Source organism: Cyclopterus lumpus, chromosome 24 (assembly GCF_009769545.1).
Source record: "Cyclopterus lumpus isolate fCycLum1 chromosome 24, fCycLum1.pri, whole genome shotgun sequence".
Taxonomy (NCBI): Eukaryota; Metazoa; Chordata; class Actinopteri; order Perciformes; family Cyclopteridae; genus Cyclopterus; species Cyclopterus lumpus.
Genome location: NC_046989.1, coordinates 1,059,921 through 1,071,369, shown reverse-complemented (window position 1 = coordinate 1,071,369; position 11,449 = coordinate 1,059,921). Strand labels below are relative to the sequence as shown.

General features: G+C 43.1%; 1 protein-coding gene across 1 annotated transcript in view; it reads left to right on the top strand.

Annotated features, from left to right (window-relative positions):
• The first annotated feature begins 4,146 nt into the window (after window positions 1-4,146).
• adgrg6 (adhesion G protein-coupled receptor G6) overlaps window positions 4,147-11,449 on the top strand; it is a 62,477-nt gene continuing 55,174 nt past the window's right edge. Inside the window, exons 1-2 of the mRNA XM_034528124.1 lie at window positions 4,147-4,188; window positions 4,286-4,364. Of these exons, the coding sequence (XP_034384015.1) occupies window positions 4,147-4,188; window positions 4,286-4,364 (121 nt within the window). The remainder of the gene's footprint in view (window positions 4,189-4,285; window positions 4,365-11,449) is intronic.

The following is an 11,449-nucleotide window of genomic DNA, read 5'->3' as shown; positions in this document are numbered from 1 at the left end:
CCTGTCTTTATCCTCCCAGTCTTGACTCCAACGAAAGACTTCTAGGTCTTTATCCTCCGAGTCTTGACTCAAACGAAAGACTCCTAGGTCTTTATCCTTCGGGTCTCGACTCCAACGAAAGACTCATGTCTTTATCCTCTGAGTCTCGACTCCAATCAAAGACTCTTAGGTCTTTATCCTCTGAGTCTTGACTCCAACGAAAGACTCCTAGGTCTTTATCCTCCGAATCTGGACTACAACGAAAGCCTCCTAGCTCTTTATCCTCTGAGTCTTGACTCCAACCAAAGACTCCTATGTCTTTATCCTCCGAGTCTTGACTCCAAAGAAAGACTCCTAGCTCTTTATCCTCTGAGTCTTGACTCCAAAGAAAGACTCCTATGTCTTTATCCTCAGAGTCTCGACTCCAATCAAAGACTCCTAGGTCTTTATCCTCTGAGTCTCGACTCCAACAAAAGACTCCTAATTCTTTATCCTCCGAGTCTTGATTCCAATCAAAGACTTGTATGTCTTTATCCTCCGTCTTGACTCCAACCAAAGACACCTATGTCTTTATCCTCCTAGTCTCGACTCCAATCAAAGACTCCTATGTCTTTATCCTCCGAGTCTTGACTCCAAAGAAAGACTCCTATGTCTTTATCCTCCGAGTCTTGACTCCAAAGAAAGACTCCTATGTCTTTATCCTCCGAGTCTTGACTCCAACCAAAGACTCCTAGGTCTTTATCCTCCGAGTCTTGACTCCAAAGAAAGACTCCTAGGTCTTTATCCTCCGAGTCTTGACTCCAACGAAAGACTCCTAGGTCTTTATCCTCCGAGTCTCGACTCCAAAGAAAGACTCCTATGTCTTTATCCTCCAAGTCTTGACTCCAACCAAAGACTCCTAGGTCTTTATCCTCAGAGTCTTGACTCCAACGAAAGACTCCTAGGTCTTTATCCTCTGAGTCTTGACTCCAACGAAAGACTCCTAGGTCTTTATCCTCCGAGTCTTAAAGTCCCGACCTGGTTATGCTCCAGAGTTGATGATAATGAGCTACAGCTGTGTCGGCCACGCCCCCAGATGTTCATTAGTGGAATGGCCACCAATCGGGACCAAGCGGGCTCAGAACAACAGCTGATCTTTCCTTTACATTTCATGTCATTTAGCTGACGCTTTTATCCAAAGCGACTTACAATAAGTGCATTAAACCATGAGTCCAAACTCAGAACAACAAGAATCAAGCAAGTACAATTTCTTCAATAACGTTAAACTACAAAGTGCTATCAGTAAGAGACATTTAAGTGCTTCTAAAGTGTTACACTACAAAGTGCTATCGGTAAGGGACATTTAAGTGCTACTAGAGTGCTACTACGGCTCTACCTTCCCTATTCAAGGTATAGTCGAAAAAGATGTGTCCTTTAATCAGTGGAGATCAAGGTTGACAGGAATCTCTACTTCCTGTCAACGCTGAATTAAGGATCAGACAGTACAGACCAGCACTCTAGTAGCTCCAATACAGCAAATACAATAGTACTCTAGCAGACAAACTTATTTAAACAAGTGGTCCAGTAGCCTCACAGGTAGAGATGCACACTCCTCCCACTCCTCCCAGTCCTCCCAGTCCTCCCACTCCTCCCAGTCCTCCCAGTTCTCCCACTCCTCCCAGTCCTCCCACTCCTCCCAGTCCTCCCAGTCCTCCCACTCCTCCCAGTCCTCCCAGTCCTCCCACTCCTCCCAGTCCTCCCAGTGCTGCTGGAGTGAGGCCAATAAACACTTTAACTTTTGACTTTGAGGAGAAGTTTGAGTCCCACCTCGTTGAAGAAGATCTAAAAAATGAAGCCTAAAATAAATAATTTATAAAAACATCCTTTTGTCATAATGTGAACAGTCACTCTAAAGTACATGTACGTGTATATGAATATGTGTACATATATATTTATATACATATGTATGTATATGTATATGAATATGATATGTACATCTGTATATGTGTGTATGTATGTATACGATATATATATGTGTATATATATTTGTATGTATATATGTGTGTATGTATATAGAGAGTTTTCTTTAATGTCAAGAGCTGCATGAATTTGCAGCGTGGAGCCGGACGATGAGACAAAATGTTCTGTTCATATTTATGATGCTGAGAGTCTGAGCTCACGCTCCTCCTCTCTTCCACTTCCTCCTCCTTCCTCCTCCTCCTCCCTCCTTCCTCCCTCCTTCCTCCCCCTCCCTCCCTCCTCCTTCCTCCTCCCTCCTCCTCTCTTCCACTTCCTCCTCCTTCCTCCTTCCTCCTCCTTCCTCCTCCTCCTTCCTCCTTCCTCCTCCTTCCTCCTCCTCCTTCCTCCTTCCTCCTCCTTCCTCCTCCCTCCCCCCTCCCTCCTCCTTCCTCCTCCCTCCCTCCTCCTTCCTCCCTCCTCCCTCCCTCCTCCCCCCTCCTCCTTCCCTCCTCCCTCCCTCCTCCCTCCCTCCTCCCCCCTCCTCCTTCCTCCTTCCTCGTCCTCCTCCCTCCTGAGGTCAGTGAGCGCATAAAGAGAACGATTCATGCGTCTGCTGGACGAGCGCTCGGCCTCCAGAAGACATTTTGTGTCCCAGAAGTCTGGAATCAAGAACCGGAGGTTTAAAAACAGAGAGGAGAAGTTCACCAGAGAGGAGAACATGCTTCACCTGAGAGGAGAACATGCTTCACCTGAGAGGAGAACATGCTTCACCTGAGAGGAGAACATGCTTCACCTGAGAGGAGAACATGCTTTACCTGGAAGTAGAACATGCTTCACCTGAGAGGAGAACATGCTTCACCTGGAAGTAGAACATGCTTCACCTGGAAGTAGAACATGCTTCACCTGAGAGGAGAACATGCTTCACCTGGAAGTAGAACATGCTTCACCTGGAAGTAGAACATGCTTCACCTGAGAGGAGAACATGCTTCACCTGGAAGTAGAACATGCTTCACCTGGAAGTAGAACATGCTTCACCTGAGAGGAGAACATGCTTCACCTGGAAGTAGAACATGCTTCACCTGAGAGGAGAACATGCTTCACACACACACACACACACACACACACACACACACACACACAGACCTTCCTCCAGGTCCTCCGTGGTCCGGGTGTTTCAGCCCCCAGAAGACTAGCAGCTGGCTAGTGAACCTGATCCTGGGAACCAGACCAGGGCTCATGAGGTCTGGGTTCCACCAGGAGCCCCTTCGCCTTCCTTCTGGTGGACGTTAACGGCCTCCAGGTCGTCACGAGGAGCCTTCTTCCTGTACTTCCTGTTCCACGGAGCTAGTCCACCAAATAAACCGGGTTTATTTCAGGAAGCCTGACTCATTGTGAGTTCATTCGGCTCTTAAAGCAACAGGCGGCTCTGACGGGTCTACGAGACCACGAGCTCTTCATGGACCTGCTCCATAAAGATGCTTTTGGCCTCAGAGATCCGGTTCATACGCTTCATGAGCTTCATGGAACCTGAACCACGACAACACTCATTAGCTGCTCAGGTGTCCTCCATCACCACCGGAGGAGCCATTTGATTGGCTCTCTGGGGGTTATTGTCCAAGAGGACACACACACACACACACAGACACACACACACACACACACAGACACACACACACACACACACACACACACAGACACAGACACACACACACACACACAGACAGACAGACAGACAGACAGACACACACACACACACACACAGACACAGACACACACACACACACAGACAGACAGACAGACAGACAGACAGACAGACACACACACACACACACACACCATGAACATGAGGGTGGTCAGAACACATATATTTTAATTTCTGTATTAAAATGGTGTACTGGTTATAAACACAATCCAAGTTTTTGTAATTTTTATAAGATAATTTATTATATGTTTTAAAAGTGTTCTCTAATATTTCAAGAATGTTATCATTTTATTCCTCCATTTAAAAAAAAAATCTTAAATTTAAAATTGAAATGTACATTTCATTTATTTTAACATTTGAAATGATATGTATTATATTTAATAAATATTTGTAGTCCTTTTTGTGTCCGTCATGGGGAGTTCTTCTGGGTCGGTGTGTTTTATTCCTGCAGGACTGTGTTAGGGGTTCCCTGTGGGGTTAGAACCGGTGATCCATAACCATAACTCCATGGACATGCTCCAGTCCATATGAATCCAGATCGATCCAGGAAGCTGGCGCTCGACACTGAAGTGAGAAGCAGTTCCTTTTATTGTTCTACTGATGTTCTCCCCGTTCTGTTCCTGCAGGGAGTCCTGTACCGGAGGAGGAGGAGGAGGAGGAGGAGGAGGAGGAGGAGGAGGAGGAGGGTGGAGCCTCCGTCATGCCGTCCCAGTCCTCCTGCTGTGGATGAGTCTGCACAGACACGGTAGGATCCGTCTTTCCTTTTAATCCGGACAGGAAGTCTCAGGGCAGAAGGATTCATCTTTTTAATTGACTTTGAGTTGCTCTCACAGCTCGACCGACTCACGTCCAGGTCTTTAAACGCACCATGAGCCTTTTAACAAACTGACTGAAAGTTTGAATTGACGAGATATTAATGTTATTGTAGCATTTTATGATGATAAACTTGCAGCTATTTATACAGATTTTCACTTTGCGATACAGTGATGTCATCTGCATACAGTTGCTTTTGGCCATTGTTGGACAGTGAGGACATTCACTCATTGGTCTGAGGTCACTTCCTCTTCCATCGCTTTCAAAAACACCATCAACAGGAGACAACCTCCGGTTCTTTAGAGTGAAGTCTATGTCAAAGCTGCATTCTCTCTTCTGACCACCAGGGGGCGACTCCTCTGGTTGTATAGAAGTCTATTTCTTCATGTGTCAAAGCTGCATTCTCTCTTCTGACCACCAGGGGGCGACTCCTCTGGTTGTATAGAAGTCTATGCTTCATGTGTTAAAGCTGCATTCTCTCTCCTGACCACCAGGGGGCGACTCCTCTGGTTGTATAGAAGTCTATGCTTCATGTGTTAAAGCTGCATTCTCTCTCCTGACCACCAGGGGGCGACTCCTCTGGTTGTATAGAAGTCTATGCTTCATGTGTTAAAGCTGCACACCACGGCGATCTCATCTTACAACTTTAACACTTTTTATAATCAAAGTTATTTGTAAGAGTTTGATTTCCTAAAATGTCTGCATTCAGTTGTATTTAGCTCCGCCCCCTTGTGTCACAACGTTCCTCAGACTGATCCTCAGCTGTGAGAGCAAATCAACAAAAGTTTGACAAAAAGAAAACAAATTTCTACCAGCTTCAGTCGGTAGAGCTATGCATTAATTATGAATCGTTAAGCGCAGCGGCAGCAGAGCTTTATCATCTGTCTTCAAGCCCGGAGACGCTTCACTGAGCCAAAGTGTCGTGGCAACGAGTTATTAAATGCACATTATGAGCCCGTTCAGATGATCACAATGAAAGCAGGAAGTGAAACGACAGAAGATGAAAATGAATCTGATTCAACCTGAGAATCAAAGTGCTGCCTTTCATTTCATGCTTTCAGGTGCTTTTCATTCCCCCTTTGGTTCTGCTGCTGTTTGCATGTTTCAGTATTCATGTTTCAGTCTTCATGTTTCAGTCTTCATGTTTCAGTATTCATGTTTCAGTCTTCATGTTTCAGTCTTCGTGTTTCATGTTTCATTCTTCATGTTTCATGTTTCATTCTTCATGTTTCATTCTTCATGTTTCATGTTTCATTCTTCATGTTTCATGTTTCATTCTTCATGTTTCATGTTTCATGTTTCATGTTTCAGTCTTCATGTGTTATTCTTCATGTGTTATTCTTCATGTGTTATTCTTCATGTTTCATTTATCATGTTTCAGTCTTCATGTTTCAATCTTCATGTTTCAGTCTTCATGTTTCATTCTTCATGTTTCAGTCTTCATGTTTCAATCTTCATGTTTCAGTCTTCATGTTTTATTCTTCATGTTTCATTCTTCATGTTTCAGTCTTCATGTTTCAGTCTTCATGTTTTAGTCTTCATGTTTCAGTCTTCATGTTTTAGTCTTCATGTTTCATTCTTCATGTTTCAGTATTCATGTTTCAGTCTTTATGTTTCATTCTTCATGTTCCAGTCTTCATCTTCATGTTTCATTCTTCATTTTTCATTCTTCATGTTTCAGTCTTCGTCTTCATGTTTCAGTCTTCATGTTTCATTCTTCATGTTTCAGTCTTCATGTTTTAGTCTTCATGTTTCAGTCTTCATGTTTCAGTATTCATGTTTCATTCTTCATGTTCCAGTCTTCATCTTCATGTTTCATTCTTCATGTTTCATTCTTCATGTTTCAGTCTTCATGTTTTAGTCTTCATGTTTCAATCTTCATGTTTCAGTATTCATGTTTCAGTCTTCATGTTTTAGTCTTCATGTTTCAATCTTCATGTTTCAGTATTCATGTTTCAGTCTTCATGTTCCAGTCTTCATCTTCATGTTTTATTCTTCATGTTTCAGTCTTCATTTTTAATTCTTCATGTTTCAGTCTTCGTCTTCATATTTCATGTTTCATGTTTCAGTCTTCATGTTTCATTGTTCATGTTTCATTCTTCATTTTTCATTCTTCATGTTTCAGTCTTCGTCTTCATATTTCATGTTTCATGTTTCAGTCTTCATGTTTCATTGTTCATGTTTCATTCTTCATTTTTCATTCTTCATGTTTCATTCTTCATGTTTCATTCTTCATGTTTCATTCTTCATGTTTCAGTCTTCATGTTTCAGTCTTCATTTTTAATTCTTCATGTTTCAGTCTTCGTCTTCATATTTCATGTTTCATGTTTCAGTCTTCATGTTTCATTGTTCATGTTTCATTCTTCATTTTTCAGTCTTCATGTTTCAGTCTTCATGTTTCAGTCTTCATTTTTAATTCTTCATGTTTCAGTCTTCATGTTTCATTCTTCATGTTTCAGTCTCCATGTTTCATTCTTCATGTTTCAGTCTTCATTTTTAATTCTTCATGTTTCAGTCTTCATGTTTCATTCTTCATGTTTCATTCTTCATGTTTCAGTCTTCATTTTTAATTCTATATGTTTCAGTCTTCATGTTTCAGTCTTCATTTTTAATTCTTCATGTTTCAGTCTTCGTCTTCATATTTCATGTTTCATGTTTCAGTCTTCATGTTTCATTGTTCATGTTTCATTCTTCATGTTTCAGTCTTCATGTTTCATTGTTCATGTTTCATTGTTCATGTTTCATTGTTCATGTTTCATTCTTCATTTTTCATTCTTCATGTTTCAGTCTCCGTCTTCATGTTTCATTCTTCATGTTTCATTCTTCATGTTTCAGTCTTCATTTTTAATTCTTCATGTTTCAGTCTTCGTCTTCATGTTTCATGTTTCAGTCTTCATGTTTCATTGTTCATGTTTCATTCTTCATGTTTCAGTCTTCGTCTTCATGTTTCACTCTTCATGTTTTATTGTTCATGTTTCAGTCTTCATGTTTCAGTCTTCATGTTTCATTCTTCATGTTTCAGTCTTCGTCTTCATGTTTCGTTCTTCATGTTTTATTGTTCATGTTTCAGTCTTCATGTTTCATTCTTCATGTTTCAGTCTTCGTCTTCATGTTTCGTTCTTCGTGTTTTATTGTTCATGCTTCAGTCTTCATGTTTCATTCTTCATGTTTCAGTCTTCGTCTTCATGTTTCGTTCTTCATGTTTTATTGTTCATGTTTCAGTCTTAATGCTTCATTCTTCATGTTTCAGTCTTCATTTTTAATTCTTCATGTTTCACTCTTCATGTTTCAGTCTTCACGTTTCGTTCTTTATGTTTCATTTTCCATGTTTCAGTCTTCATTTTTAATTCTTCATGTTTCACTCTTCATGTTTCAGTCTTCATTTTTAATTCTTCATGTTTCACTCTTCATGTTTCACTCTTCATGTTTCACTCTTCATGTTTCGTTCTTTATGTTTCATTTTCCATGTTTCAGTCTTCACGTTTCGTTCTTCATGTTTCATTTTCCATGTTTCAGTCTTCATGATGCAGCGTTTTCATCTGACAGCTGTGATTCATAGGATTTCCATCCTCTCTTCTTCCTTTGTTTCCTTCTTCCAAACACTTGTTTCCTCTTCACTTCTTTTTACCACTTTATTATTATTATTACTCACATTTTCCTCCGTGTCTCGGAGTCTCCTTCCCTTTAAATCATGAGCTTAACCAACCTGCTCGTCATGTTTCAGAGAAAGTCACGACATCAGCAGCCGGTTCCGGTTCCACCCGGTTGGTTCTCTTGCGTTCGGCGTCAGAGCCGAGCTTCATGTTTCACGTGTGGCGTCCTCTCATTGGTTCACCTGATCATGTGATCGTGTGTGGATCAATAACCCGTCCTTCTCTCCTGTGTACTGGTTCCACTGTACTGGTTCCACCGTCTCCTACTGGTTCCACTGTACTGGTTCCACCGTCTCCTACTGGTTCAACCGTCTCCTACTGGTTCCACTGTACTGGTTCACGGTCTCCTACTGGTTCAACCGTCTCCTACTGGTTCCACTGTACTGGTTCACCGTCTCCTACTGGTTCAACCGTCTCCTACTGGTTCCACTGTAGTGGTTTAACCGTCTCCTACTGGTTCAACCGTCTCCTACTGGTTCCACCGTCTCCTACCGGTTCCACTGTAGTGGTTTAACCGTCTCCTACTGGTTCAACCGTCTCCTACTGGTTCAACCGTCTCCTACTGGTTCCACTGTACTGGTTTCACCGTCTCCTACTGGTTCCACTGTAGTGGTTTAACCGTCTCCTACTGGTTCAACCGTCTCCTACTGGTTCCACTGTACTGGTTCCACCGTCTCCTACTGGTTCAACCGTCTCCTACTGGTTCCACTCTACTGGTTCCACCGTCTCCTACTGGTTCCACTGTACTGGTTCCACCGTCTCCTACTGGTTCAACCGTCTCCTACTGGTTCCACTCTACTGGTTCCACCGTCTCCTACTGGTTCCACTGTACTGGTTCCACCGTCTCCTACTGGTTCAACCGTCTCCTACTGGTTCCACTGTACTGGTTCCACCATCTCCTACTTGTTCCGCCGTACTGGTTCCTCCTACTGGTTCCACTGTACTGGTTCCACCGTCTCCTACTGGTTCCACTGTACTGGTTCCACCGTCTCCTACTGGTTCAACCGTCTCCTACTGGTTCCACTCTACTGGTTCCACCGTCTCCTACTGGTTCCACTGTACTGGTTCCACCGTCTCCTACTGGTTCCACTGTACTGGTTCCACCATCTCCTACTGGTTCAACCGTCTCCTACTGGTTCCACTGTACTGGTTCCACCATCTCCTACTGGTTCAACCGTCTCCTACTGGTTCCACTGTACTGGTTCCACCATCTCCTACTTGTTCCGCCGTACTGGTTCCTTCTACTGGTTCCACCGTACTGGTTCCATTGCCTCCAACTGGTTCCTCCTACTGGTTCCACTGTACTGGTTCCATTGCCTCCTACTGGTTCCTCCTACTGGTTCCACCATACTGGTTCCATTGCCTCCTACTGGTTCCACCATACTGGTTCCATTGCCTCCTACTGGTTCCACTGTACTGGTTCCATTGCCTCCTACTGGTTCCACCATACTGGTTCCATTGCCTCCTACTGGTTCCCTAAGTTTGAGTTTGTTGCTGCCTGATGTTTGTTTGATGTTGGATGGTTTATTATTTTATACGTTTTTTCAATCGATCGGTTGATCACATGATCAGTTCTTCTTGTGTGTTTGTTAATGTATTTTCCAACCAGCAGCCTCAGGCCAAACCGAGCGGTTCAAACACACTTAAGAGTAAAGTTCCCAGCATAACCACACACACACACACTCTCACACTCACACACACACTCATACACTCACACACTCACTCACACACACACACACACACACACACACACACACACTCACACACACTCTCACACACTCTCACACACACACACTCTCACACACTCACACACACACACACACGCACACACACACTCACACACTCACACACACACACTCACACACTCACACACACACTCACACACACTGTGTGTGACCAGGAAGCTGTAAATATGTCTGTAATGAAGTCTTCATTCTTTTCTCCTCATATGAAGCTCTTCAGACTCCTCCTCCTTTTACTGTCCCATTTCCTCTTTCATTTCCTCCTCTTCCTCCTCCTTCTCCTTCTTCTCCACCTCCTCCTCCTCCTCCTCCTCCTCCTCTTCTTCCTCTTCCTCCTCTTCTTCTTCCTCCTCTTCCTCCTCCTCTTCTTCCTATTCCTCCTCTTCTTCTTCCTCCTCTTCCTCCTCCTCTTCTTCTTCCTCTTCCTCCTCTTCTTCTTCCTCCTCTTCCTCCTCCTCTTCTTCCTATTCCTCCTATTCTTCTTCCTCCTCTTCCTCCTCCTCCTCCTCTTCTTCCTATTCCTCCTCTTCTTCTTCCTCCTCTTCCTCCTCCTCCTCCTCCTCTTCTTCCTCCTCCTCCTCCTCTCTATTACCTCCTCGTGACAGACAGGAGGAGGAGGAACACCTGTGAGCGCTCAGCTTCTCCTCTCCTCTCTTATATTTCCCTCTCTTCCTTCTCTCTCTCCTCATCTCTGCGTGTTAAAATATAATAAACTAATTACTACTTTGCTTCATTTTATTCTGTAAATAAATTCCATCTCATTGGCTTTGATTTTTTACTGCAATCCAATTATAACATGGAAAAGAGAGTCAGTTCCACAGAGGGACCCTGAACACAACGCTCTCACATCGCATCTAAATGTAAATGTGTAATCCTGCAGTCATTACACACACACACACACACACACACACACACACACACACACACACACACACACACACACACACACACACACACACACACACACACACACACACACACACACACACACACACACACACACCTGTCAGCTGGTCGTAATCAGAGGCGTGTCATCTCATGAAGTGCAGACAGAACATCAGCGTCCTGCAGCTCCAATCGGGCTGCGAGTAATTAAGATGAATTATTAATACATCAGGACTAAAAAATCAGTAATATAAAGGATCCTCATTATAAGCAGTAAAGGATCCTCTCTAGAAACAGTAAAGGATCCTCTCTAGAAACAGTAAAGGATCCTCTTTATAAGCAGTAAAGGATCCTCTCTAGAAACAGTAAAGGATCCTCTTCAGAAGCAGTAAAGGATCCTCTCTAGAAACAGTAAAGGATCCTCTTTATAAGCAGTAAAGGATCCTCTCTAGAAACAGTAAAGGATCCTCTTCAGAAACAGTAAAGGATCCTCTCTAGAAACAGTAAAGGATCATCTCTAGAAACAGTAACAGATCCTCTCTAGAAACAGTAAAGGATCCTCTCTAGAAACAGTAAAGGATCATCTCTAGAAGCAGTAAAGGATCATCTCTAGAAACAGTAAAGGATCATCTCTAGAAGCAGTAAAGGATCATCTCTAGAAACAGTAAAGGATCCTCTCTAAAAGCAGTAAAGGATCCTCTCTAGAAGCAGTAACAGATCCTCTCTAGAAGCAGTAA